This window comes from Manis pentadactyla, chromosome 2 (genome assembly GCF_030020395.1).
Source record: "Manis pentadactyla isolate mManPen7 chromosome 2, mManPen7.hap1, whole genome shotgun sequence".
NCBI lineage: Eukaryota > Metazoa > Chordata > Mammalia > Pholidota > Manidae > Manis > Manis pentadactyla.
Window position 1 is genome coordinate 153,827,250 of NC_080020.1, and position 19,862 is coordinate 153,847,111.

General features: G+C 38.3%; 1 protein-coding gene across 2 annotated transcripts in view; it reads right to left on the minus strand.

The window, feature by feature from the left end:
- The window catches only part of VWA3B (von Willebrand factor A domain containing 3B), a 212,119-nt gene that overhangs the window by 45,671 nt on the left and 146,586 nt on the right, over positions 1-19,862 (minus strand). For both annotated transcript variants that reach the window (XM_036880051.2, XM_057496959.1), the window contains exons 17-19: positions 16,675-16,791; positions 15,292-15,379; positions 15,051-15,207 (exon numbers count right to left, since the gene is read on the minus strand). In XM_036880051.2, coding sequence (XP_036735946.2) covers positions 15,051-15,207; positions 15,292-15,379; positions 16,675-16,791 — 362 coding nt within the window. The remainder of the gene's footprint in view (positions 1-15,050; positions 15,208-15,291; positions 15,380-16,674; positions 16,792-19,862) is intronic.

Consider the following 19,862-nt stretch of genomic DNA (forward strand, 5'->3'; position numbering starts at 1 on the left):
ACTATATTTGATAACAAAAGGGAGCCTTAAGGTATTACCAACTTCAAGTCCCTTGAGATTAACCTAGAAGAAACTTTAGCACGTTGATATTAACTAATCACACCAAGAGTGATTCAACTGTGAAAGAGGGAGAGAAAGGAGAGAGAGAGGGAGTCACTGAGTGTAAAGGTAGAAAAAATTGCTACAACTCATGGACTATCAGATCAGAGATACCCATAACCAACCACTGTACTTACAAATAATTCCCTCAATAATCATAAGAGTGTTTATCCTTTACTCTCTGCCAAGTATTAGGCACTCTTTGCATACTTTCTCATTCAATCCCTGTCTGGGTATAGACATGAACTGCAGTTTTTGTTATATGGCTTTCCACTAAGCTCTGTAGTTCTTTATTCCTTTTAAAAAGGATGCATTTATCAAATACAATGAAAGACTAAAACTATGTAAATTAGAATAATGGCTGAGGCTTAAAAATTGTTTTATCTGTTTTGTTTGGGTAGATCAAACAATCAAGTTTGGATTCCACCAAATCTAAATTTTTAATAACTGATGCATGAGATGCATGTAACTTTGCTTTTTTATTATTATTTTATTTTTATTTTTATTTATTTTTTACATGGTGAACAAAGTCTTACATAGTGAATAAGTTCTTACATGGTGAACAGTATAAAGGCAGTCATCACAGAAACTTTCGGTTTTGATCATGCATTATGAACTATAAACAATCAGGTCAAATATGAATATTCGTTTGATTTTTATACTTGATTTATATGTGAACCCCATATTTCTCCCTTATTATTATTATTATTATTATTTTTAATAAAATGCTGAAGTGGTAGGTAGATGCAAGATAAAGGTAGAAAACATAGTTTAGTGTTGTAAGAGGACAAATGTAGATGATCAGGTGTGTGCCTATAGGCTAAGTATTAATCCAAGCTAGACAAGGGCAACAACACATCCACGGATGCAGATGATTTCTCTCAAAACAGGGGGGGTGAGGTTCTAAGCCTCACCTCTGTTGATCCCCAATTTCTTACCTGATGGCCCCCCTGCGACTGTGCCTGTCTTAGGTTGTTCCTCCCTTCAGGAATCTTACCTGTCTCTGGCTAACCAGTCATCTTCCAGGGCCATACAGGGAAATGTAAAGTTGGTAAGTGAGAGAGAAGCAATATTGTTTGAAAAGGTTGGCTTTTTACATCTTTGCAGATTTATGCCCTGTGGGTTTGATGCCCAACATTTGTCTTAAGATATCTTTACCACTTGGAAGAATTATGATACTCGGTAAATTCGATATGAGGCACGAATTCTATTTAAGGATTGTAATTAGGAAGGAAGAAGAAAAGCAATAGAAGTAGCAGACGGAAGAAAACATGGGAAGATTGGTTATTTCTTTGATATATCTTCTTGTAGAGTAACTTAAGCATGTATAGGTTTTAAACTACTAATTAAATTGTGCACCCACATTAACATAATAGGAATACAGTTATATAACCAAAGCATACCTGTAATTACCAGCCATCTCCAGTGAAACCAAGAAAACCAGTTAGGCACCCTAACCATTTGTGAAAACTTATCTATGATATGATGGATATTGTCTAACTGAATTTGAATAGTTTGAGAAAAATCAGCCAATTTAAAACAACATATTCCTGGGAACTGTTCACATCCCATATGTTCGTTTAACAGTGGATAGTCTGTAGTCTCAAGATTTTGGAGCGCTGCAACGTGCACTTCTCCTAATTCTTGGTTGAGTTCCAGCAGTATAGATCTAGTCAAATTTGTTATTTTACTGTATGCACAGGCCAGCTTAGATATCTCCTTCTTCATTCCAATGGCAATTCCAGGAACTAGTGGGATGAATGCAGCTACAACTGCAACAGCGCCAGGATCTTTGTTGACGTTTTTTGATGATCATCTTCTGGAATGACTCTTCCAGAGTATGTTGATGTTGGAACTTCTTCATATCGTATCTTAGTTCGTTTTCTGGGTAGCCAAATTATGTTTTGATCCTCTGTGTAAACACAAACAGACCCTTTGCCCACACTTTGATAAGCGCTTTATACCATTGTGAAGAACTTATTGGAGGTCACCACAGAGGAACTGCTTTTTATTTTTATTTTTTTTGTTATCATTAATCTACAATTATATGAAGAATATTATGTTTACTAGGCTCTCCCCTATACCAGGTCCCCCCCTCCACAAACCCCTTTACAGTCACTGTCCATCAGCGTAGCAAAATGCTGTAGAATCACTACTTGTCTTCTCTGTGTTGTACAGCCCTCCCCTTTCTCCCACCCCCCTATGGATGCTAATCTTAATACCCACCCTACTTCTCCCCCATTATTCCTCCCTACCCACCCATCCTCCCCAGTCCCTTTCCCTTTGGTACCTGTTAGTCCATTTTTGAGTTCTGTGATTCTGCTGCTGATTTGTTCCTTCAGTTTTTCCTTTGTTCTGATACTCAACAGATGAGTGAAATCATTTGCTATTTCTCTTTCTCTGCTTGGCTTGTTTCACTGAGCATAATACCCTCCAGCTCCATCCATGTTGCTGCAAATGGTAGGATTTGCTCTTTTCTTATGGCTGAGTAGTATTCCATTGTGTATATGTACCACATCTTCTTTATCCATTCATGTATCGATGGACATTTAGGTTGCTTCCAATTCTTGGCTATTGTAAATAGTGCTGCAATAAACATAGGGGTGCATTGGTCTTTCTCATACTTGATTGCTGCATTCTTAGGGTAAATTCCTAGAAGTGCAATTCCTGGGTCAAATGGTAAGTCTGTTTTGAGCATTTTGATGTACCTCCAGACTGCTTTCCACAATGGTTGAACTAATTTACATTCCCACCAGCAGTGTAGGAGGGTTCCCCTTTCTCCACAGCCTCGCCAACATTTGTTGTTCTTTGTCTTTTGGATGGCAGTCGTCCTTACTGGTGTGAGGTGATACCTCATTGTAGTTTTAATTTGCATTTCTCTGATAATTAGTGATGTGGAGCATCTTTTCATGTGTCTGTTGGCCATCTGTATTTCTTTTTTGGAGAACTGTCTGTTCAGTTCCTCTGCCCATTTTTTAATTGGGTTATTTGTTTTTTGTTTGTTGAGGTGTGTGAGCTCTTTATATATTCTGGACGTCAAGCCTTTATCGGATGTGTCATTTTCAAATATATTCTCCCATACTGTAGGGTTCCTTTTTGTTCTATTGATGGTGTCTTTTGCTGTACAGAAGCTTTTCAGCTTAATATAGTCCCACTTGTTCATTTTTGCTGTTGTTTTCCTTGCCCGGGGAGATATGTTCAAGAAGAGGTCACTCATGTTTATGTCTAAGAGGTTTTTGCCTATGTTTTTTTCCAAGAGTTTAATGGTTTCGTGACTTAGATTCAGGTCTTTGATCCATTTTGAGTTTACTTTTGTATATGGGGTTAGACAACGGTCCAGTTTCATTCTCCTACATGTAGCTGTCCAGTTTTGCCAGCACCATCTGTTGAAGAGACTGTCATTTCGCCATTGTATGTCCATGGCTCCTCTGTCAAATATTAATTGACCATATATGTCTGGGTTAATGTCTGGATTGTCTAGTCTATTCCATTGGTCTGTGGCTCTGTTCTTGTGCCAGTACCAAATTGTCTTGATTACTATGGCTTTATAATAGAGCTTGAAGTTGGGGAGTGAGATCCCCCTACTTTATTCTTCTTTCTCAGGATTGCTTTGGCTATTCGGGGTCTTTGGTGGTTCCACATGAGTTTTTGAATTATTTGTTCCAGTTCATTGAAGAATGCTGCTGGTAGTTTCATAGGGATTGCATCAAATCTGTATATTGCTTTGGACAGGATGGCCATTTTGACGATATTAATTCTTCCTAGCCATGAGCATGGGATGCGTTTCCATCTGTTAGTGTCCCCTTTAATTTCTTTTAAGAGTGACTTGTAGTTTTCAGAGTATAAGTCTTTTACTTCTTTGGTTAGGTTTATTCCTAGGTATTTTATTTTTTTTGATACAATTGTGAATGGAGTTATTTTCCTGAGTTCTCTTTCTGTTGGCTCATTGTTAGTATATAGGAAAGCCACAGATTTCTGTGTGTTGATTTTGTATCCTGCAACTTTGCTGTATTCCAATATCAGTTCTAGTAGTTTTGGGGCGGAGTCTTTGGGGTTTTTTATGTACAATATCATGTCATCTGCAAATAGTGACAGTTTAACTTCTTCTTTACCAATCTGGATTCCTTGTATTTCCTTGTTTTGTCTGATTGCCATGGCTAGGACCTCCAGTACTATGTTAAATAACAGTGGGGAGAGTGGGCATCCCTGTCTAGTTCCCGATCTCAGAGGAAAAGCTTTCAGCTTCTTGCTGTTCAATATAATGTTGGCTGCGGGTTTATCATATATGGCCTTTATTATGTTGAGCTACTTGCCCTCTATTCCCATTTTGCTGAGAGTTTTTATCATGAATGGATGTTGAATTTTGTCAAATTTTTTCAGCATCTATGGAGATGATCATGTGGCTTTTGTCCTTCTTTTTGTTGGTGTGGTGGATGATGTTGATGGATTTTCAAATGTTGTACCATCCTTGCATCCCTGGGATGAATTCCACTTGGTCATGGTGTATGATCCTTTTGATATACTTTTGAATTCAGTTTGCTAATATTTTATTGAGTATTTTTGCATCTACATTCATCAGGGATATTGGTCTGTAATTTTCTTTTTTGGTGGGGTCTTTGCCTGGTTTTGGTATTAGGGTGATGTTGGCTTCATAGAATGAGTTTGGGAGTATTCCCTCCTCTTCTATTTTTTGGAAAACTTTAAGGAGAATGGGTATTATGTCTTCTCTGTGTGTCTGACAAAATTCCAAGGTAAATCCGTCGGCCCGGGGGTTTTGTTCTTGGGTAGGTTTTTGATTACCATTTCAATTTCTTTGCTCGTAATTGGTTTGTTTAACTTTTGTGTTTCTTCCTTGGTCAGTCTTGGAAGGTTGTATTTTTCTAGGAAGTTGTGCATTTCTTCTAGGTTTTCCAGCTTGTTGGCATATAGGTTTTCATAGTAGTCTTTAATAATTCTTTGTATTTCTGTGGAGCCTGTTGTGATTTTTCCGTTCTCATTTCTGATTCTGTTGATGTGTGTTGATTCTCTTTTTCTCTTAATAAGTTTGGCTAGAGGCTTATCTATTTTGTTTATTTTCTCGAAGAACCAGCTCTTGGTTTTGTTGATTTTCCTATTGTTTTACTCTTCTCAATTTTGTTTATTTCTTCTCTGATCTTTATTATGTCCCCCCTTCTGCTGACTTTAGGCCTCATTTTTTCTTCTTTTTCCAGTTTCGATAATTGTGATGTTAGACTATTCATTTGGGATTGTTCTTCCTTCTTCAAGTATGCCTGGATCGCAATATACTTTCCTCTTAAGACTGCTTTTGCTGCGTCCCACAGCAGTGGGGCTTTGTGTTGTTGTTGTCATTTGTTTCCATATATTCCTTGATCTCTGTTTTAATTTGTTCGTTGATCCATTGATTATTTAGGAGCATGTTGTTAAGCCTCCATGTGTCTGTGAGCCTTTTTGTTTTCTTTGTACAATTTATTTCTAGTTTTATACCTTTGTGGTCTGAAAAATTGGTTGGTAGAATTTCAATATTTTGGAATTTACTGAGGTGTTTTTTGTGGCCTAGTATGTGGTCTATTCTGGAGAATGTTCCATGTGCACTTGAGAAGAATATATATCCTGTTGCTTTTGGATGTAGAGTTCTATAGATGTCTATTAGGTCCATCTGTTCTACTCTGTTGTTCAGTGCCTCCGTGTCCTTACTTATTTTCTGCCCGGTGGATCTATCCTTTCGGGTGAGTGGTATGTTGAAGTCTCCTAAAATGAATGCATTGCAGTCTATTTCCCCCTTTAGTTCTGTTAGTATTTGTTTCACATATGCTGGTGCTCCTGTGTTGGGTGCATATATATTTAGAATGGGTATATCCTCTTGTTTGACTGAGCCCTTAATCATTATGTAGTGTCCTTCTTTATCTCTTGTTACTTTCTTTGTTTTGAAGTCTATTTTGTCTGATATTAGTACTGCAACCCCTGCTTTCTTCTCGCTGTTGTTTGCCTGAAATATGTTTTTCCATCCCTTGACTTTTAGTCGGTGCATGTCTTTGGGTTTGAGGTGAGTTTCTTGTAAGCAGCATATAGATGGGTCTTGCTCTTTTATCCATTCTATTACTCTGTGTCTTTTGATTGGTGCATTAAGTCCATTTACATTTAGGGTTACTATTGAGAGATATGTACTTATTGCCATTGCAGGCTTTAAATTCATGGTTACCAAAGGTTCAAGGTTAGCCTCTTTAGTATCTTACTGCCTAACTTAGCTCACTTATTGAGCTGTTATATACATTGTCTGGAGATTCTTTTCTTCTCTCCCTTCTTATTCCTCCTCCTCGATTCTTCATATGTTGGGTGTTTTGTTCTGTGCTCTTTTTAGGAGTGCTCCCATCTAGAGCAGTCCCTGTAAGATGTTCTGTAGAGGTGGTTTGTGGGAAGCAAATTCCCTCAGCTTTTGCTTGTCTGGGAATTGTTTAATCCCGCCATCATATTTAAATGATAGTTGTGCTCGATACAGTATCCTTGGTTCAAGGCCCTTCTGTTTCATTGCATTAAATATATCATGCCATTCTCTTCTGGCCTGTAGGGTTTCTGTTGAGAAGTCTTACGATAGCCTGATGGGTTTTCCTTTATAGGTGACCTTTTTCTCTCTAGCTGCCTTTAAAACTCTTTCCTTGTCCTTGATCTTTGCCATTTTAATTATTATGTGTCTTGGTGTTGTCCTCCTTGGATCCTTTCTGTTGGGGGTTCTGTGTATTTCTGTGGTCTGTTCGATTATTTCCTCCCCCAGTTTGGGGAAGTTTTCAGCAATTATTTCTTCAAAGACACTTTCTATCCCTTTTCCTCTCTCTTCTTCTTCTGGTACCCCTATAGTACGGATATTGTTCCTTTTGGATTGGTCACACAGTTCTCTTAATATTGTTTCATTCCTGGAGATCTTTTTATTTCTCTCTATGTCAGCTTCTATGTGTTCCTGTTCTCTGGTTTCTATTCCATCAATGGCCTCTTGCATCTTATCCATTCTGCTTACAAGTCCTTCCAGAGTTTGTTTCACTTCTGTACTCTCCTTCCTGGCATCTGTGATCTCCCTCTGGAACTTCATCCCATTGCTCTTGCATTTTTCTCCACATCTCCGTCAGCATGTTTATGATTTTTATTTTGAATTCTTTTTCAGGAAGACTGGTTAGGTCTGTCTCCTTCTCTGGTGTTGCCTCTGTGATCTTGGTTTGCCTGTAATTTTGCCTTTTCATGGTGATAGAAATAGTTTGCAGAGCTGGGACGAGTGAGGGCTCGAAGAACTTCCCTTCTTGTTGGTTTGTGGCCCTCCTCTCCTGGGAGAACAGCGACCTCTAGTGGCTTGTGCTGGGCAGCTGCGTGCAGACAGGGTTTCTGCTTCCTGCCGGGCTGCTATGGAGTTTATCTCTGCTGTTTCTGTGGGCGTGGCCTGGCTCAGGCTGCTGCTCCAAAATGGTGGAGCCCCGTTGGATGGGGAGCAGCCGGGAGGCTATTTATCTCCATAAGGGGCCTCCGTGCTCCCTGCTGCCCAGGGTGTTGGAGTGCCCAGAGATCCCCAGATTCCCTACCTCTGGACTAAGTGTCCCTCCCTGCTCCTTTAAGACTTCCAGAAAGCACTTGCCAGAACAAAACAACAACAAAACAAAAACAAAAACAAAAAATTAAATAAATAATTAAAAAAAAAAAAACAGACCGCTCGCTTTTCTTTGTCCTCAGGCACCAGCCTCAGGCACCCGCTCACGGGTCTTGCTGGCCTGTTTCCCTAGTATCCAGGACCCCACACATGCACTGTGTCTGCGCTCTGGTCCGGATGGCTGGGGCTGGGTGTTCAGCAGTCGTGGGCTCCCTCTCCTTCCCCGCACCAACTCCTCTCCTCCCGCCAGGAGCTGGGGGGGAGCGGCGCTCGGGTCCCGTGGGGCTGGGGCTTGTATCTTACCCCCTTCGCGAGGCGCTGGGTTCTCTCAGGTGTGGATGTGGTCTGGATATTGTCCTGTGTCCTCTGGTCTTTATTCTAGGAAGGGTTGTCTTTGTTATATTTTCATAGATATATGTGGTTTTGGGAGGAGATTTCTGCTGCTTTACTCATGCCGCCATCTTGGCTCCACCTCTAACTTAGCTATTTTTAATGAGGTGCTTGCTAAGAATATGAATAATGTGAAGAAAACTTTGAGATACTTAGCTTACATATGAAAACTATATCCAAGCAATAAAAGAATAGAAAATTAAAATGAAATACCATTTTCACATAGCAACTGGCAGTTTTTTTTAATGTTAATGTTCTAAGTAATAGCAAAGATATAGGAAAATTCCAATTAAATTGCCCAATAATGGGGGAATAATTTTTAAAATTATAATAATTCCTATTATTAGATATTAGTACAATCATTAAAATTCATCCCCAAAGGGTCATTACCAGGAAATATGTCCATAACATATGCTAAGTGAAGAAAGCAGAATATGAATTATATGCCCAGCTATTATTTGTTATAGTAGTACAGGTGAATTTATGTGACAACACTCTGTGCATATAAGCAATCTCACATTTTGAAAATGAGAAAATAGTATGAAACTGGTATTTATATGTTTGTTGTTCAACCCTGACTGAATTCACCTACTTCACTTTTTCTCCAACTAAATCAGTTCTTCCAATAAATATCCCAGAGCCTCCTATCCAAGTGACCAGGGAGACGTCTGACTGCGCCTGCGTAATGCAAATGCAAATGCTGTGCAAATCCTGCCTGGAGAGCTCTGAATATAGATGCAATGGCTTTAGAGATAGTGCAGTTGTACAAACTGCTGAGTGCTGAAGCTTAAATGTCTGCTTTCAAACTGAAACATCTCCAGTCTCCAAAGAGTGAAATGAAGGCAGGGCTACCAAGTTACCTAGAGAAGCAGTGTGTCAATAAGACCATTCATAACCTATGAAAATATGTTCGTTACTACCGTGTAGATTACATCTTACATTTTCAATCTCAGCTTTTAGAAAATACAAAGGTATATTTTTCAAGTTAAATTTCAATTGGTATATTAGATAAATATTTGTTGTCATGGATAATGTTCACAATAGATCGTTGAGTGACAATGAAGGTACAAAATAGTATATTCAGTTTGACTTCACTTTGGTAAAACAAAAATAAAGAACAAAAGACATGTACGTAATGAAGAAGGCCTGACCAGATAAACCTAATAATTCATCTGTGGTAGAATTATCACTTTATTCTTTCTTTCTTTTTTACTTATCTATATTGTCTAATTTTTCTACATGATGAATATGTATAGTTTTATAACTGTCTTTTTAAATTTTTAATTAAAATAAGTTCTTTTCTCAATATATAGTTTTGCTATGTTCAGTGCTCCAGTATATGAAAGGAACAAAATGCTGTGTCTTTAACAACATCCCAAACCTTTTTGCACCTCACATTTCTTGTCAGCCAAGTGATGAAATGAATAGCCCCCTCACTAGGCTGTTCTAAATTTTTAGATGAGATACTTTATGATATCAAATGCCTTGCTTAGAACCTAGTATGAGGGATCCTCAAGTACTAGATTTGGAACCTTAACCCATTAGGAGTCAATGACAGCTCAGGTCCAAACCCAGGCTCTCTGAACACAAATCTATGTGCTGAACCCAGGTTAGGGTAAAGCAGGATGCCTTGAGGGACTGCTGGTAAAGATGATGATGGCGATGAAGTAGACTTTCCAATAATGCAGACTAATGGTCCCAAATCATTTTTTCAAAGCAATTAGCAGTAAAGATCTTTGCATTCCAGATTCATCAAATAATACAACAGTTTTATTCTGTATATGACTTGGTGATGAATTAATATTTTTGTAAGAGCTCAGGTAAATTATCTGGTTCATTGGAAAGAAAAAGTGCCACTTAGCATCTTGTAATGAAGAGTTGCTAAGGCAACCTTTCTGCTCAATACTCCACTTTCAAGGGACAGATTTGATGCTGGTCCAGGAAACACTGAAAACCAAAACAGCATTGTGTTCTAGAACAATAAAGAGCCTATACAGAAGTCATGAATCAAAGAGCTGGGGACAAATCCAAATACTCCTTTATAATTCTACCCAGATGTGGCTGTGCACAGAACATAGGATTAAGAGTCAATTAAAATTCTCAATAAAGTGGGTTAGGATTCATGTTTCTTTCCAGTTCCCTTCTATTGTTGTGTTTTTTTTTTCATAAAATGTTACATCCAAATCTCAAAAAGTTATACATCCCACTAAGTGGGGTATGTTTTTTAGATTATTGTTTTCTTATTCTTTCCATATACAGCTGAGGGTCTCTTCCAGGCAGAGAAAATATTAAGGAATGAAAGCTGAAAGTGTGCTTTGAGAGTGAAAGTGGAATTTATTGCAATGTATTTCCATCATTATCATGATTCTTGCTCTTGCTCTTACTGTCAATATTGGAGCAGGGTAAGCATGCCAGGGATTGTGCTACCTGTCCACAGGTTTGTGATGAGAATTTACAAAGCCACAAAAGGCACCAAGCACAAGAGTCCACAGTGGAATAATACACTTGAAAAATGTTCATCTTCTTCCATTGGCTTTTACTTTCTAAATCAAAAGACTAGAATATTCTCCTGAAGAACAGGACCTTCAATACTTATCCTCCCAGTTTTTCCTTCTGGGAATTGCTCGACATGTTTCTCCTTCTCAGCTCCATACTGTGTAGTCCTGTCTACTTGGATTTATATAAAGCCTTGACTCCATCCCCAGTGTTGCCACCTGGGTCACAGTCCCCTAGGTCTTGCCCCCCAACTGTCCCCAACTTCCCAGCCTCAAACTACTCCAACTACTCTCCACCGTGCAGCCAAAGCCCAAATCTGGGCTTCTCTCTCCTCTGCTACAAACCCTTCAGTTGCCCCCAGGATGACATTCAACATCCCTAGTCAGTCAAGGCCCTCTTTTCCTGATGTAGTAACACCTTCCTCCAGTCACGCTAAGCTTTCTTTGGAATTACAAACTTTCCTTGGCCCTTGGACTTCCCCGCCTGCTTCCCCACTGCCTAGGACACTCCTCACCTCAACACCTTCATAACTCCTCTTCCCCCAGCTCTGAACTTGGACCGAACAGATCCCCAGGTCTGACCTCCTATGGCCAGGTCCGCAGCCTTCCCTGACAACTGAAACTGGGTTACAGGCCTTCCCTGCATCCTTACTCTTCCCTTCCCATTCACCACATTTAACAAGAACCTCTTATTTTAATTGCTATTTGCTCCAAGAAGTGGCAAGTTGTGTCTGGGTAGGAACAATGGCTGGATTGTTTGTCTGTAATTTAGAGGCCAGCTCAGGGCCTGCACACAGCAGGCATGTAATATCTGTTGAATGTTTTTTGTGCTAAAAGCCAACATTTACTGAGTGACTGCTAAGTACAGTCCATTATATGTATATTCCTACAACAGTCCCAAAGTAGGTATGTTATTACCCTCAGAGTACAGATATATTGTATACATCCTGAAAAGCACATTTCTGGAGGCTGGAATGAGTGATTACATTGACTTCTTCAGAATATGAGTCAGTGAGAAGAGGATAGGTTGAGTAAGATTTTATGTCTGAATACTGTTTTCAGGGTTTTCAAAGCATTTCTACCCTCATCGAACTAACGCTTATCAACAAGTATTACATAGAGTTCCTCTTAGGATAAAATGTTGTCTGTGGGGATATAAACTAGTGGAAATGTCAAATTTATCTGGAGGGTGATTTAGTTTTATCTGTTAAAATCTTAAGTGTACATACACTTTGGGTCCAGCAACCCTACTGCAGGGAATCTATCTGAAAGACAGTCTTTCACATGTGCCCAAAAATCTGTGTGCAAGGAAATCTGTTACAGGATTGCATGTAATATAGAAAAGGACAGACTATAAATGCCCATTAATAATGGGGTAGAACCCTGCAACTAACAGGAACAATATAGACCCATATCTATGCATGTGGAGGTCTTTAAGACCTTAATTTTTAAAATATTAAAGATCATTAATAAGAGATGAAATAGCAAATCTATAGTACCCCCCATTTATGTTTATTAAAATGTTATGTACATGTGTATAAATATACATTGTATATCCACATATATATATGTATATATACGTAGAAAAAGGATTAGAAGGATATTCACCAAACTAATCAATGTTTCTTTCATAGATGAGAGTGGTTGAGAGAGAAGCTTCCTCATTTTCCTATAAAAAATCCTAATGGTCATTCTGTACTGAGAATTACTCATATATTACTTATCAAATAAAAATTAATTAAAAATTAAGTTCCCTGTGTATTTATATTATTTTATCATTTGCTTCAGGTCTGTTTCTCCTAATTTTTTTTCTTAGCATATCATTAATACATACTTAGAGTTAAAAGTACTATAAGAAAAATTTTAAAGTACATTAACAAAGGACAAAAATCTCCAATAACCTCACCACTCAGATAAGCACTATTAACATTTTGGTAAAGGAAAGAAAGGAAGGCAAAAGAGTGCTATGTGTACATCATACATATATAGAACCAAATTAACATGCTATATATTTTGTTTTCTTTTTTTTTTCATTTAGCACTCTACTGAGAGCTTTCCCCCATGCCATTACTTATCCTTCAGAAACATGATACTTTGTGAAAGTATGACATTCCAGCAGATGGATGTATCTACTAGATTTTTAGGGTGTTTTCAACTTTCTCATTATTAGATATAAGGCAGCAATAGTTACCCTCTGAATATATTTGTCAGTATTTCTGATTATCTCCTTATGAAGATTATGACATATCTACACATGGATTTGCTGGAGGAAAGGTTGCAAACTCTTAACACCTCTGAATATATTGCCAAGGTTGCACCAATTTATATGCCCACCACCAGGATATAAAAACTCGAATTGCATCTTACGTATGTTATCACTTCTTATTACTATTTCTTAACCTTACAAATCTAATGGCAGGGGGAGTTGTTAAATTATTTTTCAATTTGCATTTTTTCTAAATGCATATGTTTGCTTACCAGCAAGACATATTTTGACTTTCTTTTTAGATTTTCCCTAGATTTTTCCATTGGGTATTTATCCTTTTTTTATTACTTTATGGCAGGGTATGTGTGCATGTGTGTGTGTACTGAGTAATGATTTATACACACACATACACTGATTTATATGGATACACACACATATATTTAAGATATTCTATAACTGTTGTGTATATTACAAATATTTTTCTTGAGATGTACCTCCATTTTATTCATATGTCTTTAAGCAAATAACACATTTCTTTAAATATTCCCTTTATGGTTTCTTCCTTTGATTTTACGCTCACGCTTCCCCGCCCTATCATATTCATTTTTTGAGAAATTCACTTTCCAGTGTATCTTGGGTTATTGGGAGGCTTAGAAGGAGATATGATAAGCACAAGAAAATTCTATTTTCAGGGAGAGTTCACTAAATATATTTTATTCCAAATAAAACTCACGAATATAAATAAAATAAATACACAGAATATGAGAAGCTGTCACAAAACTTTCTAGAAGCAATAAATCAGTGTTCAGTTTCTCTCTATTGCTTCTGGAAGAAGTCAACAAGTGATAAATTGATATCCTACTAATCAAATTAGAGTTCACTGGAGGTATAAATAGAATCTGCCAGTCACAGGTCACAGCCAGAGGCAGGACCATTCACCTTGAGGTAAAGTCATCAGAAACCCAGACTAAGTGATCACCCATAACCCCTAGAGCAAGAACCACCCACTGATTTTGTCAAACCAGAAGACATGCTGTACTACATGGGCATAATTTCTTCAATGTGACTAAGAAAAATATTCACAAAATTCATCTGCTTCTTCCAAATAAAACCTCAGCCAAGACCAGTTAGATAAACCCTTTCTTTTTTTTTTTTTTTAAGTTTTCCTGCCTTTGATTTTTTTCAACTTTTTATTATGGAAAATTTCAAATACATAAAAATGCAGACAGAATGGTAGAATGAGCTTCCCCCAACTCAATATCCTTATTATTCAAATTTAACAATTATCAGCTCATGGCCGATCTTGCTTTATCTACTCTTCTCTTCCCACCACTACTGCCACCATCCAGATTATTCTGAAACAACTCCCAAGCATCCTATATTTCCTCTGTAAAGATTTCAGTATGAGGTAAGGTCTTTTAAAGATATTACTTCCATTTAGTGACTGTAAAACTGCTATGTTCCTATTTAAATCATAAGTTGCTGCCACATTTGCCAAGAAGCCCTGGGGTTCAATCTTCACATTCTTGTTCCTTTTGTGTTGCTTATTCCTGTGCAATCTGGCTGCTCCACTAGATTTGTTCATGCTAAGGATGAGGACCTTCCAGTAGCCCTGGAAATTTCGAGGGCACATGTCAGTACTTATTTGACCTTCCTCCACATTTAACCCTACCACGCCCTCCTACTGGAAGCTTTTTTCTCCTTCCAGGACAAGACTGTCTCTAATGATTCTTTTGCCCTGGTACTCTCTCATTCTCTCTCTCTCTCTCTCCCTCTTTCTCTCTCTCCAGGTCTCTGCCTCTCTCTTTCTCTCCTTTCTTCTCTGACTTTTTCCTTCAGAGACGTCTGTGATGGAGAAGATGTCACGATATTTAGGAAGCAAAAGTAAGCAAAGGAGGCTCCTAAGCTCTCCCTGTCCTTTGATACTGGATGATGTTCGGTCCCAGCTCATGACTCTGACCTCGAGGCTTTTCAAACATTTCTGCAGCTCCGCACTGCCACCCATCAGCGTCGAGCCATAAACTGCCAATCCAGCAAGGCCAATTTCTTCTCAGCTTAAAAACAAAATTGTTTAAAGCACTTTTTTCTCTCCTTTTTCATGGCCTTTACAAATATTTTTTTCAAAGGCTGAAATATGCATCTGTTACAACTGTATGAGACTGAAGCGGACTACTTTTTATTTGAACAGGAAATGAAATACATCAAGCAGGGGCATTTAGAAAATCAGTTTTACCTCATCAAAGACCTTGGAAACAACATGCTTGTCCAGAACGGGAGCACAGGCGGGGCTGTGAGGGACCGCTGTCACCGACAAGGCATCCAGGATGGTGAGTTTCTTGGCAACCAAGCCGTGTGTCCTGAGCCAGTTTGCTGAAGATGTGCTTGAGGAACTAAGAACATGAGACTGTGACGTTCTACAGCTTATAAGAAACATAAACATAACAAAACTGTCCTAGTACAATTAAAGTACTCACTCTTGCTCAGAAACCTGGCCTCCCTCTTGAGTCAGTCTTTCTGATGATTTGTCATCTGAGTGCTCGCTTGTCAGAAGGATGCTCATTCCTGGGAAGGGGAAATGTCAGTTGTATGATTTCCTCAAAATGGGATTGTATCAAAATACAAAGGGGTCACAGTCATCTCTGAGTTCAGTTGTGACTGGGGGCTAGTAAATGGACTGCATTGCAGAGAACACCAATCTGTCACTGTGCATTCTCAGGCAAGGTTCACTTGCAGCTGACACTGAAGACCAGTGCAAGGTAAATATGGTGCCATCGCTGTTTTGCCACCCACCTCACCCCACAGCCACTGAGATCCCTCTGTGGAAAGAGACATGCACTTCTCTCATTCTCCAGAAAATAGTTTTTTCATGTTAAACAAGAATACCACTAACCAGTGATTGTTCAAAGTTGCCCTCATTAGACTCGCCCAGTTATAAAGGAGAACCTTGGTCAACATTTTAGTTTCAGATAATTGTTTTGTGCTTCCTCCACTCTACATGGAAAACCAAATCCCTATTGTGCCCTGTAGTTCAAAATGTCAAATTAATTGGGGTTTTTAATATATGCTTATATAAACTTGGATTTATACAGGCAAAGGAATAGGGAGTTGAATAAGCATCATCTAGAAGGAGGGGTGTTGGGAATGAGTTAGTTAAATGTCTAAGAAATCATATCCTAATAATCATATGATAAGCCCTTTAAGGATCTGCACAGAGCAAACTTAGAAAATATGATAGTTAATTGAAATTGAGGAAAAGCCACCACCCTGATCAGCACTGAAGAACACAAGGCCTGTTACTACGACTGAGTAACAACAAGAGGTGTAAATTTCTCTCAGGTGCTCTCTATTACCTAGAAGATTGTATATGTGTGTGGGTTTAGCTGGGACTTATTGTTTATCAGCTACTTGAAATATAAGGAAAAGGGCCATGGGAATTAAGATTTTAGAAATTTGCTATTTTTACAAATAATGATTTTATCAGTAGCAGTAACAACTGAGTGGAAAAGTCATATTTTCCTCACATTTAGCTCCCAAAACCCTGACAATATGGACCAAAAAGGGGCTCATCAAGTGGTGCACCTGCGAATGAAGGGAAGAAAATAAACCAGGAAATATTAGATTTTCAAATTCAAACTGCAGCACGACAGCAGGCATTACCACCAGCACACTAGTTACATGAGCCACTTTAGAGCAGGCATTCCTGATTTACAAGGGAGTCCTCTGAATAGGAAGCAGTCCGCACCCACCTAAAAATGAGAGTTTCCCCCTCACGTCTCCAAATGGAGCACTTTGAGCAGCAGACACACAGGGCGAAGGGAGCCCAGCCTTCCCTAACATGGGGCCCTTCTCTGGCTTGCCTCTGTCACTTGGAGTGTCCCGGCGGCTGGAAGTGGAAAGGCCATCCTTCCTCTCACTGCAGTCTGTGCTTTTAAGGGTGGACATCTGGCTTCTGAGCAGGCTGGTTCTGGTGGATTCTGTTGGGATCACCAAGAGAGGGGTTAAAGGAGTTTGAGATGCAAGGAAATACTTTATTAGATAAACTATTAAGTAGCAACTATTCCCCTGGATTTTTAAAATAATACAGCTTCAGTTTCCCAAACATCAGAGGACAGCACTGCTAGCGACTGAATGCTGTGGCAATGGTTTCTCCCACTTACCTGAGTTCAAGCTCTGCCCTTCTTGGAGAGAGATGTGCTTCTGAGCTCATTCAGGTAGCTGGCAGAAGTCACTTCCCTGCAGTTGTAGGACTAGGTCCCCATTTCTTTGCTGGCGATCAGCAAGGGGGCCTCCTTAAGCACACACATTCCTACTCACATGGACCCCTCGTCTTCAAGCCAGCATGGAATACGGAGAGCCCCTTGTGGTTCATCTCTCTGACTTTCTTCACCACCAGTTGGAAAAAGCCCCTGCTTTTAAGGACTTATGTGAATACAGGGGCTCTTCTAGATAATCCTGGCTTACAGTCAGTATAAGATAAGAATCCTGGGAGTCAGGCCTCATCATATGCACAGGTTGCAGAGTTTAGAGTGGGCCACCATTGGTAGGCCATTTTAGAAACTATGCATTCCACAGTTGCTGTCCAGACCTTTGTTTGTATTATTTTCTACCCTCGTTTGGGTCTCTTCAACTAGCAAGTAGGCACTTATCAAATATGGACATTTAATCTGTGTGCTTTAGAGGATAATGAGCCTGCACTAAGATATCTTGATTGCTTTTCATATGTGATTATGGAAACCACACTAATTATAAATGTGTCCTATACCTCACAATTTAGAGACACAAGTACAAAAGCCTTATGGAGTGTTCACGAATAAAATGTGTCCTTGTAACAAGAAAAAATTTACCCTCTCCTACAAGAAATTAGGTAATTAGAGGAAAGATCAGCTAATAGTCTGAATATCGCAAAACTGGGTCATGTTCACGGGTCATGTCCTATTCATAGGTTAGATGAATAACATCATAGAGATGTCAGTTGTACCCAAATTAATCTATAGGTTTAATGAAATTCCTACCAAAGTCCCAAAAGGCTTAAAAAAAAACCACCACAACCATGCTTTAAAATTTAAATGGAAATTTCAGGCCCTAATATAGCTAAAATAATTTTGCAAATGAAAAATGAGGTTAGGGAATCACCATGCCTGATATTGAAGCTTAGCATGTAGCTACATTAATGAAGACATTATGGTATTGGTAGAAAGATACAAAGACCAATGGAACAGAATATAAAACCTACATTTAACCCACACAGATATGCCCAGCTGATTTTTGACAAAGGCACAAAATTAATTCTATGGAAAAAGTATAACCTTTTTAACAAATAGTGCTAGAACAACATCTATAGGTAAAGAAATAAAAAACTTGATTTAAATCTCACACCTTATATAAAAATTAACTCGAATCATGGACTTAAATGTAAAACATATAAAAGTATATATCTTTTAAATCTATAAACTATAAAACTTCTAGGAAAAATCATAAAATCTTCAGGAATAAGGGCTAAGGAAAGAGTTCTTAGACACTAAAGGCATAATCCATAAAAGGAAAGACTGATAAACCATATCTCATCAAAATTAAAAGCTTTTGCTTGGTGAGAGACTCTGTTAAGAGGATGATAAGACAAGCTGCAGACTGGGAGAAGATATTTGCAAGTTACATATTCAACAAAGGCCTAGTATCTAGAATATATGAAGAACTCTCAAAACTTACCAATAAAAAACCAGTGATCTGTGTAGAAAATGGGCAAGGCACATTCAAAGACATTACAATGAAGAGGATATACAAATTGCAAACATACACAGGAAAAGATGTTCAACAGCATCAATCATTAGGGAAATGCAAGTAAAAACCACCATGAGATATTACACACTTATGAGAACAACCAAAATAAAAAATAGTGATAACACCAAGTGCTGGTGAGAATGTGGAGAAACTGTATCACTCATTCATTGCTCATGGTAATGTGAAATGACACAACCATTCTGGGAAATAGTTTGGCAGTTTCTTATAAAACTAAGCATTCAATTACCATATGACCCAGAATTTACCTTGAAGAAATAAAAACATGTTCCTATAAAATTTGAACGTGAATGTTTATAATTATTTTATTTGTAACAGCCAAAAACTGGAAACAACTCAGATGTCCTTCAGCAGATGAAAGGTTAAACCAATGCAGGTACATCCACATAATGGGATAGTATTCAGTAATAAAAAGGAACAAACTAATGATACACATAAAATGTGGATGAATCTCCAGGAAAATATGCTGAGTGAGAAAAAATGAATCCCAAAAGGTTAGAGACTGTAGAATTCCAATTTATAAGACACCTGAAATTACAACAATTTAGAAATGGAGTATTTTGTAGTTTCTGAGAGTTAGGGAAGAGTATGGGAGGGAGGTGAGTGTAGTTATAAAAGAACTATATCCAGGAATCTTTGTCGTGATGGAAATGTTCTGCATCTTGACTGTGGTGGTGGAAACATGAAACTACATGTAATAAAATCATACAGAACACACATGCACACACACACACACACACACACATAAACACACATGAACCAAAGTAAAGTGAGGCAACCTGAATGAGATCATGGATCATATCAATGTCAATACCCTGATTGTAATATTGTACTGTTTTCTTTTTTTTGCAAGATGTCACTGTTGGGGGAAAATGGGTAAAAGGTAGGTATACAGGGTCTCTCTATGTTACTTATAATTGCATGTGAATGTACAATTATCTCAATAAAATTTTCAATTGAAAAAACACAGGTTTACAATCTTAAAATTTGTATGGAACCACAAAAGATCCCAAATAGCCAAAGCAATCTTGAGAAAAAGAACAAAGCTGGAGGCATTATGTTCCCCAATTTCAAGCTATATTGCAAAACTACAGTAATCAAAACAGTATGGTATTGTCATAAAAACAGAAACACAGGTCAGTGTAATGGAATAGAATGTCCAAAAATAAATCCACACAATTATAGTTAATTAATTTACTATCAAGGCACCAAGAATATCCAATGGGGAAAAGACAGTCTCTTCAATAAA